The sequence below is a fragment of the Myotis davidii genome, unplaced genomic scaffold (assembly GCF_000327345.1).
Source record: "Myotis davidii unplaced genomic scaffold, ASM32734v1 scaffold1124, whole genome shotgun sequence".
NCBI classification, from domain to species: Eukaryota; Metazoa; Chordata; class Mammalia; order Chiroptera; family Vespertilionidae; genus Myotis; species Myotis davidii.
The window spans coordinates 773,446-793,967 of NW_006295384.1; the positions used below are offsets into that span (position 1 = coordinate 773,446).

Sequence of the window (20,522 nt, forward strand, 5' to 3'; positions counted from 1 at the left end):
CTCATGTTGTGGTGACTCCCAATTTCATTGTTACAAATTGAACATAATTAAAGCATAGTGATTAATCACAAAAACAATATGTAATTACATATGTGTTTTCCGATGGTCTTAGGCGACTCCAGTGAAAGGGTCGTTCAACCCCCAAAGGGGTTGCGACCCACAGGTTGAGGACCGCTGTGCTAGACACAGGGGCACTGATCTTGGTGCTGAGGATGCAAAGACAGTCAAGGCATAATAGGTGCTTTCAGAATGTTCTCTTTCTACAAGAAATCAGACATTGAAAATACTTTTGTTAGTGGAAGATGCTCTATGCAGTCGCAGGGGGCACCATTCTCATTGCATGTCCTAAATGTTGAGGATTCTGCCCAGGAGTGTTAGTAAAGACTTCCCAGAGGCATAACCTGGCAACTGGACGTGGCAGGATGAGGAATGCTGTGGCTGGTGTGAGCAGGGAAGGAGGATTCGAGGCAGAAAGGAAGGGCTGGGCATGAGCAAATGCTAGGAGCTGGGTGAGTGCATGGTGCGTCCAGGTCCAGGATGATGAACACTCAGTGTTAATGGGAGAACAGGAGCATGCAGAACTGAGCCTTGGAAGAGTCAGCTGGGTCAGATGTGAAAACCTCAATGACACAGCAGGAGCTACAACTTTTCTCTGCAAAGAAGGATTAAAGAAGATGGGTTAACCAAGTCCCTCTTACTTTTTTCTCGTCATCTCCCCTTTCCTATCTGAACAGGAATGTTCGTTCCAACGCAGAGAACAGAAGGCATCTCAACATCAGATATCATCACCAGAATTGTCCGAGACTATGATGTGTATGCCCGTCGTAACCTCCAGAGAGGGTACACAGCAAAGGAACTGAATGTCAGCTTCATAAATGTAAGTGTGCCACTTCGTACCCTCTGAAGACCACCAAATCACACCACTGTCGCCGTTTATTGAGCACTTACTATATGCCACTCCGTGTTCTTGGTGTTTTACATTTATGGTCTCATTCAATCCACATAACAACCCAAGGATGTATTATCATCCCCATGTTATAGGTGGAGAAACCAATGTTCAAAGGGGTAACATAAGTCAACCAAGGCACACAGGTAGTGAGCTCCACATTTTATAAAGGAACTGCCTCACTTCCCTCCCCTCCCCTCCCCTTAATATTCCTCTTTAGAGTTCTCAGACCTGGCCAACGGTTTCTGGGAGATCTGCTCTCATGAAAAGCAAGAGTTTTCTTCTGGTCCTAGCCGGTTTGGCTCAAAGGATAGAGGGTGGGCCCTTGGACTGAAGGGTCCCGGGTTCGATTCTGGTCAAGGGCACGTACCTCAGTTGCAGGCTCCATCCCCAGCTCCGGTCAGGGGCCAGGCAGAAGGCAATCAATCGATGCGTCTCTCTCACATCAATGTTTCTCTCTCTGTCTCTCCCCCTCCCTTCACTCTCTCTAAAAATCAATGGAAAAATATTCCCGGGTGAGGATTAACAACAACAACAAAAATAGTTCTCTTCTGCTCAGAGGGAAGGAAGGAGGGCAGAGGGGATGGAAAGCTAAACCCAGAGAAAACGCTTTCTTGTTCTAACATTTTTAAATTATCATTTTATTAAGACCTCACAGATGCTCACCAGACACCTTAAAAACAGTTTTTTCTTGTCCAGAGAAATTACAGCTCCTTAAATAAAGCCTAAAGTCTTTGGCTTCCTCGGGTATTTCTGCCATGTTGTTCCCACAGAGCTGCTGTTAGCTTAATAATAGAGTAGCTGTTAAAACAATCTTTAAAACAAGCAAAACAAACTGTTAAAAAGCAAAGAGGGCAGCCCAGTTGCTGGAGGTGATGGTAGCGAGTCTGGACAACTGTATTTGCCTAGACTCCGAGGAGCCCAGGTAGTTGATTAAAAGAACTCTCCATCCATCCAGAATTTCAACCCCCCAAAATACTGTATTTTCAAAGAGGGATTTTTCTATAAAACTAGATGCTTAGAATTACGCACAGCCATAATTAGTCAGTAGCTTACACAGATTGGTCACTGCTCCCTTCACAATGAGGTAGGGCTCATTAATTGTAAATCAGGAATTATTAGTTGTCCCCACGAGACGGGGGCGGGGCGGGGGGGGGTGCTGGTGGGCCAGGCTCTGTGGCTTCATGCAAGCCGGGCAACAAAGTGGAAAATGTCAGCTTCAAGTGGCACCAGAATACGTGGCTGTAAAGAATTCTGTCAACGTGATTATTTGGTGTCTCATAGAGAATTAAGCCCTGGTTATTTAAAGACATTAAAGTGATCTTTTAAACTGAATTCAGTCAACCATCCAAGCATGTCGAGCCATTTCCAAAAGTTCTCGCTCACGCTCTTTAGGCGGCCTGTGGCTAAGCCCCTGAGCTCAGGGAGCTGTGCAGTCGGCATGGATGCTCTCATGCCCTTTCTGTGACAACAAACCTGGCTGCAGCCTGGAGAGAGAGTCAAATGTGTTGGAGGGGCGTGTAGATGAGTCACGGGACCCCAGAGGTGGCCGGAACCTGCCGAGGGTCAGTCACCCTGTCCAAGTCCCTCCATGTAGGAATGAGGAAAGCTGAGCTCAGAGGATACCTGGCCAAGGCCCCTCAACAAAGTAGAGGTGGAGGTGCAGCAGCCTCCCAGCCTTGTGACTCCCGATCCAGTGCTCATTCTACTGCTCTGTGCTGCCCCTGAGAGCCATTATAATAACCATATAGTAAAAATAGCTGAGTGGCCCAGCTGACATGGCTCAGTGGTTGAGCATCAACCTATGAACCAGAAGATCATGGTTTGATTCCCGGTCAGGGCACATGACCAGGTTGTGGGCTCAATCCGCAGTGTCGGGTGTGCAGGAGGCAGCCAATCAATGATTCTCTCTCATCACTGATATTTCTGTTCCTCTCTTCCTCTCCCTTCCTTCCTGAAATATATATAACAAATATATATATGTATAAATACATATATATACACACATATATATAGCAAGTATATTTATTTATTTATTTATTTATTTTAAAAAAGCTGAGTGGCAGCACATATAGCTCACACCCCACCCTGAAGCTTCAGTGAAGTTTGGAAAGTCTAAATCAGGGAATCCTGATCCAGTTTTGCAATCGTCCAGGTGCCTCGAGAAAATCTGAAATCTGAAATGAACCGCAGTCCCGTGTAGTGAAGAAAAACGATAAAGCTTACTACCTATTTAGGAGAAAATGTATGATGATTTCATGGAGGGGAGGACCCTCTGTCTCATGTTATTTTCATGGTTTTCATATCACTGTCATCAGGTAACAGGATTAAATGCCTAGCCACTTAGTAGCAATGAAACAGACAACGCACATTGAGCTTTTACTAAATGCCAGGCTGTGCCAAAGCACATTCTTGCATTAATTTATCTAATTGTTGCAGCGACCCTCTAGGGTAGGGATAATGATCCCATTTCACAGATGAGGAAACTGAGGCTTAGAAGTGCCATGTGATTTTTGTGATTTGCCTAACATACAATGCCTTCCAGGCATACAGATATTAGCACTGCTGCATAAAAGCTATAAGAAAAACAAAGCCCCAGTCAAAAGAAGCTATCAGGATAAGAGATTTTTTTTTTGCTTAAAGTATTACAAAGGGTATTACATATGTGTCCTCCCCCCGCCCCCCGCCGCCCTTGACAATCCCCTGGCCTCCCTACCCCCAGTGTCTTATGTCCATTGGTTATGCTTATATGCATGCATACAAGTCCTTCGGTTGATCTAGGATAAGAGATTTCTTCACCACCAAGAAAAGCAATGCAGTTCAATTAGCTTCATGGAAAATACCGTTACAATGAAAAGTTTAGCATAACACGTGGATTCTAAGGCCCAGCAAATGACCTACTTTTTCAACCCATATTGGTTTTAACAATGTCTCAGTGAAACAGAAGATTCAGGAAGCCTCTGAGGGGCAATTCTATGTACATTTATCCTTTTGGCTAAGTCCCAGCAGAATTGGGGAGGGTGTATTTGCCCATTATCTACCCATAATAATGAGCAAATATATATTTTTTGGTTATTCTCTTATATAATCGAATTCAACTAAGACATTTACAAAAAAGAGACTGTTAAAACCAGTTGTACTTCACTTGTACATATCCAACAAGACTAATGATAAGTGCCTTTTCTTTTTCTTTCTTTTTTTTTCAATCCTCAACTGACGATATTTTTCCATTGATTTTTAGAGAGAGGGAGAGACAGAGAGAAATATCCATGTGAGAGAAACACATTGATTGGTTGCCTCTTGCACGTGCCCCCATTAGGGCCTGGGCCAGGGAGGAGCCTGCAACCAAGGTACATGCCCTTGACTGGAATCTAACCCGGGACCCTTCAGTCTTCAGGCCAATGCTCTATCCACTGAACCAAACTGGCGAGGGTGACAAGTGACTTTTCTAATAAGAGATGTACCTTCCCATCAATCCAGCTCTTGGGAAATAGTAACATCCGGACTCTTCAGATTAAGAACACAAGTTGAAAGAAAATAAAACCATTAATGTGAATGACTGACCTCTCTCATGCCCTCTCCGATAAATCCATTTTTCCCCTCCTCTACTTTTTGACCAGGAGAAGAAATACCGCTTTCAAAACCAGGTAGACAAGATGAAAGAAAAGGTTAAGAATGTGGAGGAAAGATCGAAGGAATTTGTTAACAGAGTGGAAGAAAAGAGTCATGATCTAATTCAAAAGTGGGAAGAGAAGTCAAGGGAATTCATTGGCAACTTCTTAGAACTGTTTGGGCCAGATGGAGCATGGGTATGTAATTATTTCACTTGGCCCCATGATGACGGGTGTTTTCAGTGTATCTTCTTTTTCACGTAACTGTCAAGGGTGTCCCTTATCTCAGTCCAATATGTGGCCTCCACTTTGGGCATCAGTCAGCCTGAGTGACTTCAAGTTCATGTCACTTCCTTATTTAGTTCCTGCTTAACCCCTCAATATAGTACCCAATAGTACCCAAAGCCAGCTCTTGTCCAGAGCTTAAAGCCATTTGGTAGTCATTGAATGCAATTACTGCAGAGGCTGGTTCTGTAGCTCATCTCAGGTTCTCAGTGGGAGATGATACAAAGCTTGACGATAAAGGTGAACTGAGTCAGTGGCATCATGGAACTTGTAAGACAAGGCTAACTGGCTCTTGGATCAACCAGGGGAGGAGGGTGCGAATGAAACAGCTGCCTTGGCCAGATTTTGTTACCAGAAACTCTCCTCTTTCATTGGTTGGAAGAGAGAGAAGAGGTAAGATTTGGCCCTGCAACTATACCCATCATGCCCTGATTTCCCTGTTTCTTCTTTTTTCCCCTCCTGTTTTTTCCATAGCATGTGTATGTTGGCACAAAAGTCTTTGGGGACTGATGCCACAATCTGAATCTTAAAACAGAAACTGTCAAGGGTCTCTTGCCTAAATTCTACAGAAAATTCTGAATGAAACATATGAGAAGGGAAAAGAAAATTCTGGAAACCACCTTGAACTCCCTTGGTATTTTCTGTTGTATGTGCACTTCCAGAATAAATAACCAACATTGTCAGCAGAGTTAATGAGGGTTCTTTGAAAGAGATACTTTTACAGCTAACTTCCTTTTAAAACAAAAATAAATGATTCCATTTAATTTCCCTGATTTTAAGTAGCCTAGATTTCCTATTATGACATGAGAAGTCTCTAACAAAATCCACTTCGCTTTAATTATTTTATTGATGGGTTGTCACTCCTGCCTCTCTGCTCATTTGAGCTGGTTCATTAGAGGATTATCTAAAAGTAAAACACTCAATTAGTAATAGAAAAAGAACAACGTTTGAGAAATGGGAAGAGACACTTTGCTGAAAGCCTACTGGTTTCTAAGTGATTATAGAGGGGGGATATCGCAGGCCAACCATGTCCTGTTGGCTGAGTCTGCAAGGGGCCGCTTTAACCCTTGTTGACGGCTAGAAAGAGATGGCAAGAGTGGAGGAGCCAGGGGCTGGGTTCCTTTTTCTTCTCCCTCGGGCATGTTAACATTTTCACTTAGGTCAGTTGAATCCATGGGACAGTATGAATGTCCTTGTGTGTGCACAGTACTGGGGACCAACATGAGGACGAAGTGCAGACCCTGTTCTCTGGTGTTCCATGGTCTCTATAACATAAAGTCTGAAGTTCCCTATTAACCTGGTGTGTAATTTAATGGTTCTCAGTTTCACAACTAATCTTCAAATGCTGAAGAAACAGCTAGTGGATTGTTAATGAAACCATGTAGGTATTCATGTGCTTATAGGGACTCAGAAATGTGTCTGCTGAGAAGCTCTGGTGTTGTAACTCAAGGGAGTGGGTGTTTTCTCCATATGGAGTGAGCAAAGGCAGGGAAGGAATATCATTTCATAGAAACTGTGTAGACCCTAGTCATTTCAGGCTCCCAATGAAGGTGAATAGTAGCTGGAATTGTTCTGGAGCGGGGGGTCTGGTGACAGCGAGCTGAGGTGATTTTTAAGAAATGAAACCCAGCTTAAAGGCGGGAGGTTTTTCTTTTTAACACTTGCTATTAGTGTCAAAACTGTTATTAACATTAATTTACTGTATCAGCCAGACTTAGACATTACTTTTTTTCTGTTGACATTAAAAGTACAGGAATAGTTACAAGGATGTTAAACGCCAAGATAAGTAATTTGCTTTTCATGAATATGCTATTACTATAATAATTCTTTATTTGTGAATTTAGGACTGGAACTCATTTCTTAAAATAGAGGACCCACATTATCTGAAAATACAGTACTGATACAAATAACCCAAACTTGAAAAGGCAGGAAATAGAAGGATTTAAGTTACAAAATTCATAGAGCCTTCCGGCATTTGCAAAGGATATGGCATGACTCAAATCTTCCATATCTACATCGATCTATATTGCTCTATATGATCAATATATACAAATAGATATAGTTCTGGATACAAAGCTTGGTTCCAACTTGATCTTTGATGGATCAAATTTAGCAGGCAGACATGGTTTGATTGGCCCTCACAGACTAATCCTGGTATATTTGGGGAGGACAATCACAAGGATATGAATACCAGGAGGTGGTGGGGCTATCTTGGCAGGTGGCTACCGCAATTTGAGCAAGCAATCAGCTTCTCAATCACTAGAATAGACTATCTATTCCCATTTATTGTCTCATTGGTGGATTATCAGAGCCCAAGATATCATTTTTCAATCTCATCACCTACCACCTTATTTATTTAAGTATAGTCATGCACCACATAAAGATGTTTCAGTCAAAGTTGGACCACGTATATGATGGTGGTCTCATAAGATTATAATGGAGCTGAAAAATTCCTATCACCTAGTGATGTCATAGCCATTTATATATATAAAAGCCTAAGCAACCAAACAACCGAACCACCGGTCGCTATGAAATGCACCGACCACCAGGGGGCAGATGCTTAACGCAGGAGCTGCCCTTGGTGGTCAGTGTGCTCTTACGGCCAACCTCCTGAGGCCAGCCAACCTCTCACAGTCCCTCCCCCGAGCCGGCAGGCCCCAATTGGGGCCCATTGGGACTGGGTGAGATGGCCCAGATTGGCCCTGATCACTGGCCAGGCCAAGGGACCCCACCCATGCACGAATTTGTGCACCAGGCTTCTAGTTGTAGTGTAGCACACTACTCATGAGTTTGTGGCAATGCTAGTATAAACAAACCTACGGTGCTGCCAGTCCCATTAAAGCATAGCACATACAATTAAGTACAGTACACCATACTTGACAGGACTATGTTACTGGTTTATATATTTGCTATACTATATTTTTGTCAGTAGTTTATAGTCGTTCTATTCATAAAATTTGTTATAGACATATGCTGTGTTACACCAGCAGCAGCTTCATACATCTGATGTCTACTGGGTCTCTTGATTACATTATTTCCTCTTGAACTCGTTTTACTCTGGCGTTTTGTCGTAACGTGCTGTACTGGCCTGTAGCCTAGGAGAAATAAGCTATACCAGGGGTGGGGAACGGACAGCCCGTGGGCCATATAAGGCCTGAGAAATCATTTGGCCTGGCCCTGCCAAGGCATTAGGGGTGAGTTAATTAAATGTTCAACCAAATAGAGCAGGCTCATTTTTAAGTTGATAATTTTGTGTGGCCTGCAAATGATGTTATAAATATCCAAATGGCCCTTGGCAGAAAAACGGTTCCCCACCCCTGGGCTATCCCATAGGGCCTAGGTGTAGTAGGCTACACCATCTAGGTTTGTGTAAGTGCATTCTGTGATGTCTACACAATGATGAAATTGCCTATGACATTTCTCAGAATGCATCCTTGTCGTTAAGTGATACATGACTGTATGTGCTCGATTCTTGTAACCTCTTGACATTCCCAAAAGACAGCCTGTAACCCAAGCAGAGCGACAAAGCGAGGGGGTGTCTCTTTGAAAGATACTATCAAGGGAGGGGCTTTAAAGAAGTTCAATTTTGAAGCTTTGTTGCCATGGTGGAGGCAACACCATTCACTTCTGAGGTATTAAGTGACAAGCAGCCAGGACTGAGGTAGGCTGAATCAGCTTTCACAGTTAGGTTTTGCTGTAGGGCCTTCCTAATGAAAGTTGTTCTTTGTTTGAAATATCTGAATCCAGAGCAGACACATTCTATTTAAACATTAGTGCCCCAATCACATGTGCTGTTTTTTTAAAAACATTATTTTGAATGATCTGCCACTATATTTCTTCATTGACTGAACACAGAGAATCATTTCTGGTTTGAAGTGAAAGTGGGTCTATTCTATTTTACCATGTGAATGTAGACCCTTTCTTTGGAGCACCAGGAGGCAATGACCTTAAGCCAAGTGCAGATTTCTAGTTCATCCTGGACTACAAACTCCCTCTGCCTCAATTTAATCAGTTGGCCAACCAAACAGGCCTTTGCCATCTGACATATGAGATTACCTTAAAAAAAAAAAAAAGGCTGACGTTGTGTTTTAGAAAAAACAGATTTATATGATGGGAGGTCCATTGGTGGTTGCTAGATGCAGGGGGTGGAGGGGTGGATAAAATGAGTGAAGGGAATCAAAGGTACAAATTTCCACTTATAAAATAAGTAAGCCTTGGGGATGCAATGTACAGCATGGTGACTGTATGTAATACTGTACTGCATACTTAAAAGTTGCTAAGAGAGTAGATCATAAAAGCTCTCATCAAAAAATTGTGTAACTATGTGTGGTGATGGATGTTAACTAGCCTTATTGTGGTGATCATTTCACAATATATACAAATATTGAATCATGTTATACGCCCGAAACTAAAATATGTCAATTATGCTTCAATTAAAAAAATAAATGTGAGCATAGACTTTTTCCCCCCTCTATTGTTTCCTGTATCCTTAAGGCTGAGATTAATACCTGAACCATACATAGTGTGCTATCAGGAAATATTTGTTGAGAGAATGAATGCTCAATTTTCAGACTTTTCATGTCAGGAAAACCCTCCATAATACTTTGTAATAAACAAAATGTTTCTTTTCAACTTCTGTCATGAAAATATACCATGCTAGCAAAACAAAAACAAAACCAAAAATCAAATCCGTGTGTGTGGTGTGTGTGTGTGTGTATGTGTGTGTATGTATGTGTGTGGTGTGTGTGTATGTGTGTGTGTGTATAGACATATATAATGGGATATTATTCGTATCTACCACATTTTGTTTATCCCTTCATTCATTGGTAGACTTCTGAATTGTGTCCACCTTTTGGCTATTGTGAATAGTACTGATATACCTATGGATATACAAATATCTGCTTAAGTCCCTGCTTTCAATTAAGTGGAATTGCTATATCATATGGTAATTCTAGGTTTCTGTGTTGTTGTTTTTGTTTTGTTTTGTTTTAGGAACTGCCATGCTGTTTTCCACAGTGGCTGCACCATTTTACATTCTCACCATAATACACAGGGTTCTAATTTCCCTCTATCCTCACTAGTACTTGATTTTTAATATTTTTATAATAGGCATCTAATGGCACTGCTAATTTTTAAGACTGTTTTTATCTTCAGAAAAGAAATATAAATTTTAGTTTGTGGATTTGAATTAGATACCCCATTTGAGTCTTTTTGACAGTGGTTTTAAAAATTGTCTTCCAACAAATGCATAAGTAAAACATGAATAATCATGGGAAGCTTCTTACTATGTAAGTGGCTGATTACATAGCACTGATCATGACAAGGGGCTCACTTCCTGGCTGGGTAGCCTTGGGTGAGAGAGAGAGAAACATCAATGATTAGAATCACTGATTGGCTGCTTCCTGCACGCCCCACACTGGGGATCAAGCCCGCAACCCAGGCATGTGCAACCCTGGCATGTGCCCTGACTGGGAATTGAACCATGACTTCCTGGTTCACAGGTCGACATGTAACCACTGAGCAACACAGGCCAGGCAGGAATAAGTTGTTTTATACATACAGCCCTTTAACAGTGCCTGGCAGGCAGGTATCAGATACTGTAAGCCTTAGTTGTTTATCCACAACTGAAACTCTCTCCTTGAGTTCTGTTGTTTCCCTGAGGTCCAAACCAGATAGGATAACTAGGATATTTTTGCTTCTTTTTGGGCAGATATGTCAGAATATATCTGAAATACTGAAATCTTTAAAGACATCTGTGATGACATTTAGTGCCTTGGTGGATGTTAAGAATTTCTTAAAAGGGAAAACTTTGTAGGAGGGGAAAAATACTTTCATATGGACAGGACTATAAATGCTATTATTTTCTTGGGAGAAATCTTTATAAATGGAAACCTCTTGATACAGTAAAAGACTGAATTAAAATACCTTTTCTCTTTGAAAATGCCATGCCAGGTCTTCATTATTTGTTATATTTCTAAAGTGCTTTTCTTCCCAGGAAGCTCATTACAAACTGTCTCCTGACCTGATTCAGTTCAGCTTCTTTGTAGGGGAACCACCCTTCAAAAGGCACCAGTAACAGATCAGAGAGCTTGCAAATAGAGACCCAGAGTTCTTTTGCAAGGATATCACATTTTATGAAGTGCGACACCATTGTTTATCATTAAGGATTCAAGTGATTTCATCCCCTTAGGCAGAATATTCTCAGTTATGAGCTTAAGTCAAACCGTAATAGACAAGTCGTAGATTTCCCTAGAAAGTGGGCTTCTAATGGAAATGCTGATAATCCATTAACAGCAGGAGGGCTAATGGCTGCCACTAAAAATACACTTAAAGATTACAGTAATAAAAACACATATTTTAAAGTGCATGCTAGAAGTTCAAGGATTTTTTTTAAATGTTGCTGTTAATAATAGGCCACCCTCTCCTTTTGGTATTTGATTTTTGTCTTATAAATGGGCTTCATCTATAGCATTTTTTTTGTTTAATTTTGAGAGGAGTTGGGTCTTTTGGGGGAGTTACCAATACCTTTAATGGAAGGTGAATAATTGGTGTATTTGTAGAATTGTGGAGTTTTACATCTGGAAAGGATCTTAGCGATCATCAAGCATCTCTATTATATCTGCTAGAGGAGTTTTGAGATTCTAAAAAGTAATGGGCTAGCCCTAGCTGGTTTGGCTCAGTGGATAGAGCATCAGCCTGTGGACTGAATGGTCCCAGGTTCGATTCCAGTCAGGTCATATACCCGGGTTGTAGGCTCGATCCCCAGTAGGAGGTGTGTTGGCAGCCAATTAATGACTCTCATCATTAATGTTTCTCTCTCTCTCTCCTTCTCCCTTCCTCTGAAATCAATAAAAATATATAAAAAAAATAAAAGGAAAATCAGTGCAGGGGGAACTGATGATGTACCTGAGGTCTTAACATTTTCTCATGTCATTATAGCAATGTCCTTCAGCCTAATCTTGCCTCTGTCTTCTCTCTTTCTCCCTACAGTTATTGCTTTTTTTATGATGATAAAATATGTGTTCATTACAGAACTATTTGAAAATAAAGAATAAAAGGAGACTAAAATGCGTGTGACATTCAGCTGCCACAAATGTTGGTATAATCTATATATATAAAAGCCTAAGCAACCATTATGACCAGTCAACTGAACGACTGGTCAACCAGTCGCTATGATGCACACTGACCACCAGGGGACAGATGCTCGACGCAGGAGCTGCCCCCTGGTGGTCAGCATGCTCCCACTGCTAACCTCCCACAGCCAGTCAACCTTCCGTGGTCCCTCCCCCTGGCCAGCCCCAATCAGCCCAATTGGGACTGGGCAGGAGGGGCCCCCATCAGCCCCGATCGCCGGCCAGGTCGATGGATGCCACCCATGCACAAATTCGTGCACCAGGCCTCTAGTTTTAAATAATGTCAAACTCCATTTTCTAGCAAGTTTTAATGATATATAAGGGAATTCCGTCTATAATGGTCCTGTCTCGTTGGTCATTTCTGGTGACCTTTTTGCTTCTTTCTAGAGCATATTTGTTGAAGAGCTCCTTATGATTAGGAGCAATATTTAAGCAAACGCCCATTAGGCTATATTTTTTAAATAAATGTACCAATTGAGAATAATTTAACAAAGAGACGAAAGTTATCTGCAGTCTCTCATCACCCAGAGTTGTTACCATTAATATTTTTGGGGTAGTGCCCCAATCTTTTTCCCATCTACATGTATAGGGTATAGTTCATATAGACAGGAAAAAGATTGGGGCAATACCACAAAAATATTAATGGTAATGAGATGCAAAAGTAGGTTTATAGTTGTGAGTATAGAAGACATAGTTTATTCTTATATTAATTATTAATCATTATATTATTTTCCATATGAACATCTGCAAACTTACTTTTGCCACTCCCACCCCTGTTCATATAACCTTTTACAAAATTGGGATCATGCAGATCATGTTGTAAAATCATTTTCACTTTGTAACAGCTCAGGAACATTTTCTCACATGATGAAATATTCTTTAAGGACTTGATCTTCATCAGCTGCTTAGTATAGCCTCTCAGTTGTGCAAGATTTCTCTCATCTAGGGCGTTTTCAGTTTTGTCTGTTAGGACACTGCACTGAATATCCATGTATACAATAAACATTTACTTACATCTCTGATGATCTCTTCAGGAAAAAAGTATTTGCACCTATTTCCAAATTACCCCTCACAACGGTTCTATTTTACCCTTCCACTAGCAGTAACATGCATGTGGTCTTGTTATTAAACTCTCACCAACACTAGCCATTGCAAATTTTTAAAAATCTTAGGACAGTGACATCACCAAGATGACAGCATAGTGGTTATTTATTTTGCTCCCCCCTCCCCCACAAGAAGAACTAACAACTATTTGTGGGCAAGACACCCCTGGGAGGAGCTTAGAACACATGGGTCAGGCTGAAGCATCCCCTGTACCAGAGACCCAGACAGACCACATTAGAAGGGGTAGAGGAGTGACTGTGTGCTAACCAACTGCCCCTCCCCCAGGCTGGCGCAGCACCATACCAAGAGGTCTCCCTGAGCCTATGGTTCCTTCAGTGGGAAAAGAGATCCCAGGGTGGACATCCAGCTCCCCCATCACTGTAGTCACTTCTTGGGAGCCACCACTCCAGTCTCGCCCCACAGGGGGATCAGTAGCACTTGCCCACAGGGAATCTCGTGTTACAGAAAAAGGGGAGGGGTTTGAAACAATCAGCCCTCTGATCTTGGCAGACCAAGGTCCTGCCTATAGCACCCAAGTAGGAGTCCAAGCCAGGATATTTGCTCACCTGCAGAGCCAAATCAGAGTGTAGTGTGAACAGGCAACTCAGCAGGGTGTAGGGTGCTCCAAGTTGGATACTCAGAGGCTTTTATTACCCTGGAGCCTGGTCTGCCTCTTCCAGGCAAGGGACCTGAGTCATTCCTGGCCCGGCCTGATCAGAGTCTGGCCATAACACCTAGAAATCTGTGTAGCCCAGCAACACTGGACCAGAGTCCATCAGGTAGAACTGTTCTGGCTTCGGAGCTGGCTCTCCCACTGTGCGCAGGCAGGGAAACTGACTCATAGTTCTGCCTATTTCTGAACACAGCCTTCAGCCTGCCCAAGAGGGAAGCTAATCAGACACACAGGAACCTGAATAGCCCATCCAACAGCCCTGCCTACAGTGGCACTTCAACAGAGGGCACCGCCCACGTCTCTCCCTATCTACGTAACAAAACCCGTGGCCCCATCTAGTCATGGAATTCAGTGCAGTCTTGCCTGGTTCAGGTTCCCAAACAAAAACCATGCAGGCCCTAGGGCCTGTCCTGCTGCCACATTTGCTGGGTGAAATAAGTTAGAGAAAGATAAATACTGTATGATCTCACTTATTTGTGGAATCTAAAAGCAATAAAACAGAAACCGACCCATAAAGAACAAGTTGCCTGGCTGGCGTGGCTGAGTGGTTGAGCGTCAGCCTATGAACCAGGAGGTCACGGTTCAATTCCCGGTCAGGCCACCTGCCCAGGTTGTGGGCTCGATCCCCAGTAGGGGTGTGCAGGAAGCAGCCAATCAATGAATCTCTCTCATCATTGATATGTCTATCTCTCTCTCCCTCTCCCTTCCTTCCTCTCTGAAATCATTAAAAAAATTAAAATTAAAAAAAAACACACAAGCTAATGGTTGCCAGAGGGGAGGATGGGGTCGGGGGGAGTACAGTACACTCAAGGATGATTAACTGTTATATGCTGATAAAAATGTGAATGCATGCCCTGGTATTAGATTCACTGGTATACATATCATCCTCCTTAGAGGGTTATTCTTGGGAGCCAAAACTGCTGCAATAGTAATGAGATGCAGACTGTTAGGTAGGAAGTGACCAGGGATAGAGATAAATCAGTATTACATCTTTATACCATTAATTCCAAGGCAAAGTAATTCCACCATCCTTCTCTTAAAAAGAGGGCATTATAAATTGGGGCGGGGGGGGGAGGAGAGTGGAAGAGGGAAGGGTTAAAGCTTTAAGGCTTTATCAATGAGTTGGATGGGCTACAATGTCATCCAAGTCTCTAGGCTAGGTTTTGTTTGGCCTGAGTTTCTCAGGTGTGTCACTAGTGACTATTAGGTAATCTCTCTCTCTCTCTCTCTCTCTCTCTATTATGTTTCCAGAAATTTGTTCATTTTGTCCAGATTGTTCAATTTGTGGGCATATAGTTGTTCATAATATTTTCTTGCAATCCTTTGTATTTCTTTGATGTCCTATTTCTCCAAGGCTGTTTTAAAATAAATCTAGAAGTATGTATCCTAAAACATAGGAAGGGAGAAAGGACATTGGACACTTAAGAATCCATGTCTAAGTCCTGATATTGCCTCTTTTTTTAACAAAAATACATTTTTTATTGTTACTTCAGAGAGGAAAGGAGAGGGAGAGAGAGAAACATCAATGATGAGAGAAAATCATTGATTGTATGCCTCCTGCATGCCCCACACTAGAGATTGAGCCCACAATCCAGGCATGTATCCTGACTGGGAATCGAACCGTGATCTACTGGTTCATAGGTTGACACTCAACCACTGAGCCATGCCGGTTGGGCAGTCACAGTTTTTGAGATCTCCATAGATAAAAACAAAATGTAAACAATTTTAAATTACAACCCTGAATCCTCCCCTCCATCTCCCTCAACCCTCCACACCCCCCCCCCAAAAAAAGAGAAAGTAGAATAAAGCTCACTGGTAACAATAAATATTTAGTCAAATTTAGATTCTGTAATGTGGTAGTGGTGATACATCACTCAGTTACAACTCGAATTTAAAAGTAAGAAAACAAATGTGGTAAAAATAACCAGAAATGCAATAACCTGCTATTGTATATACAATAAAAGTATGTTAATGATAACATCAATAACCTAAAATGTGAGGAGGAGAAGTGAAAGCATAAAGTTCAAAACAGGGTGTTATAATGTTAAGATATTCTATGTAAGCCTCACGGTAACCACAAGAGAAAGACTTGTAGGAATTACACGTAAGAACATGAGGAAGAAGTCAGAGCATGCTAACCCCAAAAGATGCTACAACACAGAACTATATGCCTTAAGCTTCCGAAGCGCCATCTGTCAACTACATCTGGGAAACAATTGTTTTAAGTTGGGAGGCTTAAAAAATCTGTAAGTCTGATATATAAAAAGAAATCTCACTTCAGTCATTTTGCATTTGTTTGTTTACTCGTGATGCCAAACCTTTTTTACGGTTCATTTTTAAGTCTTCTGTGAATTGCCTGTATATGCCATATGCTCATTTTTCTGTGAAAGTTTATACCTTCTTTTTTATGTTTAAGCTTTGTTTCTATACTAAGATTCATAATTTGTAGTTAAATGGTGCAAAAAAAATCCAGTTTTTTCTTTTTCTTTTTATCTATTTCGCGGTGGCTTTTTGGAGGTTCAGAAATTTTACTACAGCCAAACATTAGTTCCTTTCCTGTATGGTTTCTTTCCTTCCTTTTATGCTCACACCCAAAGATATTTCTAAAACACCAATCTGATCATACCCCTCCCTTGACTAAAATCTTCCAGGGGCTTTTTTTTGGGGGGGAAATCCCACCTCCTCCTGGTGCTCCATGTGCACACACACACGCACATACACTCAGGCTTCTGGCCACGCCAAGCAATCGTATTGAGTACTTTCCACTTAGCTCCCTCTGCTTGGCCAGTGAGCCCTCCATGCCTAACCCCCCTTCCTGTGCATCACCGAAGTCCCAGCTCAGACAGGACCACCTCCTGTGCAGCCCCAGGTCCCAGAGGTTTAGCAGTGGTTTGAAAAATGAATCACTCACACAACAAGCAAAGTCTAAAATAACCTAGTAGGAGCCCTAGCCAGTTTGGCTCAGACTGAAAGGTCCCAGGTTCAATTTCGGTCAAGGGCATGTGTGTTGGGGTTGGGGGGCGTGTGCTGCAGGCAAAGCGCAGAAGGTTAGATCCATGGGCAGCTCGGGGCGGCCTGGCACACAGGGGCTCCCCAGAAAGTCAGTGTCAGGGGAGGGGTCAGTTCCAAAAGCACCAGGCAGCAGGCACCTGAGGTCCCAGGCTGGAAAACCCATCTTTTTTTTTTTTTTTTTTTTTTTTACTAGCCTTCTCCCTCCACCATCCCTCTCAGGGTCTCCTTCCTTCCTCGCTGGCTCACTGCTCTCTCCTCATAGGCCCGAGGTGGGTGGGTGAGAAGCCCCTGGGACAGTGTGGCCGCCCCAGCACGCCCTCGGGGATGGGCCCCGTGGGCTTTCCAGTTTCACAAGCTGGAAACTGGAGTCACTTGATGCCTCTTCCTCCCACGCCCCACAGCCCATCTGTCTCGAGTCCTGCTGGTTCTGCCCTCAACATGTAGCCAGACCACATACTGCACACTTCCATTTCAGTGATATTTCCAAACTGCAGAACAGAAGCCAGATCTGTTGCCAGAGGCTGAGGAGGGAGTGACTAGGAAGGGTCCTGAGGGAACTGAGGGCTGATGGGACATTCCTAGAATTTGTTTGTGGTGGTGATCACACAACTATAGGCATTTACCGAAACTCACAGAACTGCATGCTAAAAGGTGTTACTTCAAGTAGAGGACACCTTAATAATACCATGGGAAAAGAACATACCGGGCTCTGGCTGGTTTGGCTCAGTGGAGAGAGCGTCGGCCTGCGGACTGAAGAATCCCAGGTTCGATTCCAGTCAAGGGCACATGCCTGGGTTGTGGGCTCGATCCCCAGTAGGGGGTGTGCAGGAGCAGCCAATCAATGATTCTCTCTCATCATTTATGTTTCTGTCTCTCTCTCTCTCCATCTCTAAATCAATAAAAAAGAACATACCGGGACTCCAGCCAAGCTCGTGGCCATCACCCTGGTCCAAGGCACCATCGCAGTTTCAGATTCTCCTTGCAGTGGCTCCCGGCTCTTCTCCCTGCCCCTGCCCTTGCTTTGCTGTGGTCTGCTCCCAGCACTGCAGAGTGGTCTTTTTAAACCCAAAGTCAGTTTGTTATTATTTTTTCAAATATATTTTTATTGATTTCAGAGAGGAAGGGAGATGGAAAGGGAGAGAGAAACATCAATGATGGGGGAGAATCATTGATCGGCTGCCTCCTGCATGCCCCACACCGGGGATCGAGCCCACAACCCAGGTATGTGCCCTGAACAGGAATTGAACTGTGACCTCCTGGTTCATAGGTCGACGCTCCACCACTGAGCCACGCCGGCTGGGCAGTTTGTTACTCTTTTGCTCAGAACTGCAGAGGTAAAGGCACTCTCCAGAGGTTTCTCTTTTCCTCAGCATAAAGGCTGAAATTCTCACATGGCCACCAAGACCCTACATAACACACTTCGCTGGGACTTTTCTGGTGACCTCGCCCTCATGCCCTTCTTTCCATGCCCCTCCTCAGCCACGTGACTCCACTCCAGCCACCATGGCCTCCTTGCTCCTTCTTGAACGTGAACTCTATGCTCCCTTCTTGGGGTTCTCTGTCTGGACTGTACTTCCTCCTAATTTCCCTGCATGTGGCCTCCTCCCTCATCTCTTTCAGATCTTTGTTCAAATAGCACTTTCTCGGGGGGGGCGTCCCCTGAGCACCCCATTTGCAACTGCACCCCACTTGTCTCCATGCTCACATCCCTCTCTTTTTTTTTTTTTTTTTAAATATATTTTATTGATTTTTTACAGAGAGGAAGGGAGAGAGATAGAGAGTTAGAAACATCAATGAGAGAGAGACATCGATCAGCTGCCTCCTGCACATCTCCCACTGGGGATGTGCCCGCAACCCAGGTACATGCCCTTGACCGGAATCGAACCTGGGACCTTTCAGTCCGCAGGCCGACGCTCTATCCACTGAGCCAAACCGGTTTCGGCCCCTCTCTTTTTTTTTTAGTTTCCTTCCTCTGTCCATTTCTTTTTCTCAGACAATGGTTCCGTTGACATCCTTCATCTTATGTTGATTTTGTGTGTGTGATGCCTCCTTATACAATAACCACGAGGTCAGGGATTTTGGGTTTTCTTTCCTGCTACCCTTCCGGGATCCAGGACATTACTGTTCGCCTGGCAAATAACAGCCACTCAGATTTTGTAGATGGAGGAGAAGAGGGCACGCAGGAGACAGTGCCAGGCACCAGCAGTGGTGGTGCCCTTATGTGTCAGCAGCTCCGTGGCCCTGAGTTTCATGCAGCTCCTCCCTAGAGAGTCTTGGCCAACATGGTCTGGAGTACAAGTCCATGTGGGGGCGCAGACGTTTGGGGGGCTCTCCTTCCTGCCTTTCCTTGATGTTTCACTGTGATCTCAGGTAACTAACAGATGCTTTCTCTCTAATTTCTCTGCAGAAGCAGATGTTCCAGGAGAGGAGTAGCCGGATGCTTCAGGCCCTGTCCCCGAAGCAGAGCCCCGTGAGCAGCCCCACCAGGAGCCGGTCCCCTTCCCGCTCCCCGTCGCCCACCTTCTCCTGGCTCCCGGTCAAAACCTCACCCCCCTCCTCGCCCAAAGCTGCCTCAGCCTCCATCAGCAGCTTGAGCGAGGGGGATGAGGATGAGAAGTAAAGGCTGCTGACAGACACAGGAGCCACACCACACAGGCTGGGGAGGAGGGCGGGGACACTGGGCATGCCTGGGTGGTGGGTGTATGAAAGGTTAAGAGTTGCAGGGGCTACAGCTTAGCAGGGAGAACCTGGGAAGGTCTGGAGACTTCAGTCTTCACTCAGCCCAACACCTGGGCCCTGCATGGAGGTTTCCAGCTGGACAACCTATAAACTTCATTAGCATCATGTAGAATCGCTGTACTTTAACCTTGCTAAGGAACGATGCAGAGCACCCCGGGAGACTTGCACCCCATGGGGTGCATCCTGCTTTGGTCTCTACACCTACCCCCACCAAGTGCACCACGTGTGGAAGCGGCTGTTCCCTCAACCCGCTACTTCCGGTTCTTAAGGGCCCTGCACGTTGCCCCCTGCCACCGCAGCTCTGCCAGAATTCACCTGTCCCCAATAGAGACAGTTGCGTCCAAGGCAAATGCCAACCTTCTCAGTTCAGCCACTGAGACCCAGCGTCGTAATGCATCTGTTCTTTCCTGTCCCAGAAATGAGAGCGCCACGGACGGCCTGATGTGCTCCTGGTGGTACTTTCGCACCATCGCTTTCACTTCATTGCTTTTCCCTGTCACCATCGTCTGTGGGAAATGCAATAAAGAACAACACTGTCTCGGAAAGGCCAGTGGAGCTGCTCTGCCTTGGCTTCCCCCATTTCTGACCCGTTAGCCTTTTCATGGACCTCAAGTGACAGTTGGATGTACCAAACTACACAGTATACCAACAGGGGGTGCTACCTGCATGTGTCTGTTCTCGAACATGCCATCCAGGGTGCAGACCATATACAACCCGAGAACAGACTCTTCTCCTGCTCTCACTCTCACAAGCCCGGTGAAATCCTCGGTCTCCAGGCCTCTCTGGTTCCCTTGTGACTTGGGCACTTCGACAGCAGTTCACCCTGGGGCCCTGTAGAAATGTCTGGACCAGCCAGGAAATCCAGGTGCTGTTCTCCTGGCTTCCCATCAGAGTTTGGAGTGAAGGGAGGCTCTGAAAGAGTTTCACGGAGCACTGTGGGAACCTAAGTTCTGAGCTCAGCATCGCAGTGGTCAGGGAGTATTATACTCACCCCTGGCCCTAGGTTTGCCAAACGGGAT

General features: G+C 44.1%; 1 protein-coding gene across 6 annotated transcripts in view; it reads left to right on the plus strand.

The window, feature by feature from the left end:
• Nucleotides 1-20,516, plus strand: part of PCYT1B (phosphate cytidylyltransferase 1, choline, beta) — an 89,032-nt gene extending 68,516 nt beyond the window's left edge. For 4 of the 6 annotated variants that reach the window (XM_006769998.2, XM_006770001.2, XM_015567986.1 and 1 more), the window contains 3 exons: nt 735-877; nt 4,567-4,755; nt 19,172-20,516. In XM_006769998.2, coding sequence (XP_006770061.1) covers nt 735-877; nt 4,567-4,755; nt 19,172-19,384 — 545 coding nt within the window. In that variant the 3' untranslated portion in view covers nt 19,385-20,516. The remainder of the gene's footprint in view (nt 1-734; nt 878-4,566; nt 4,756-19,171) is intronic. The other 2 variants (XM_006769999.2, XM_006770000.2) reach the window with 2 other exon arrangements.
• Nucleotides 20,517-20,522: the final 6 nt, after the last annotated feature.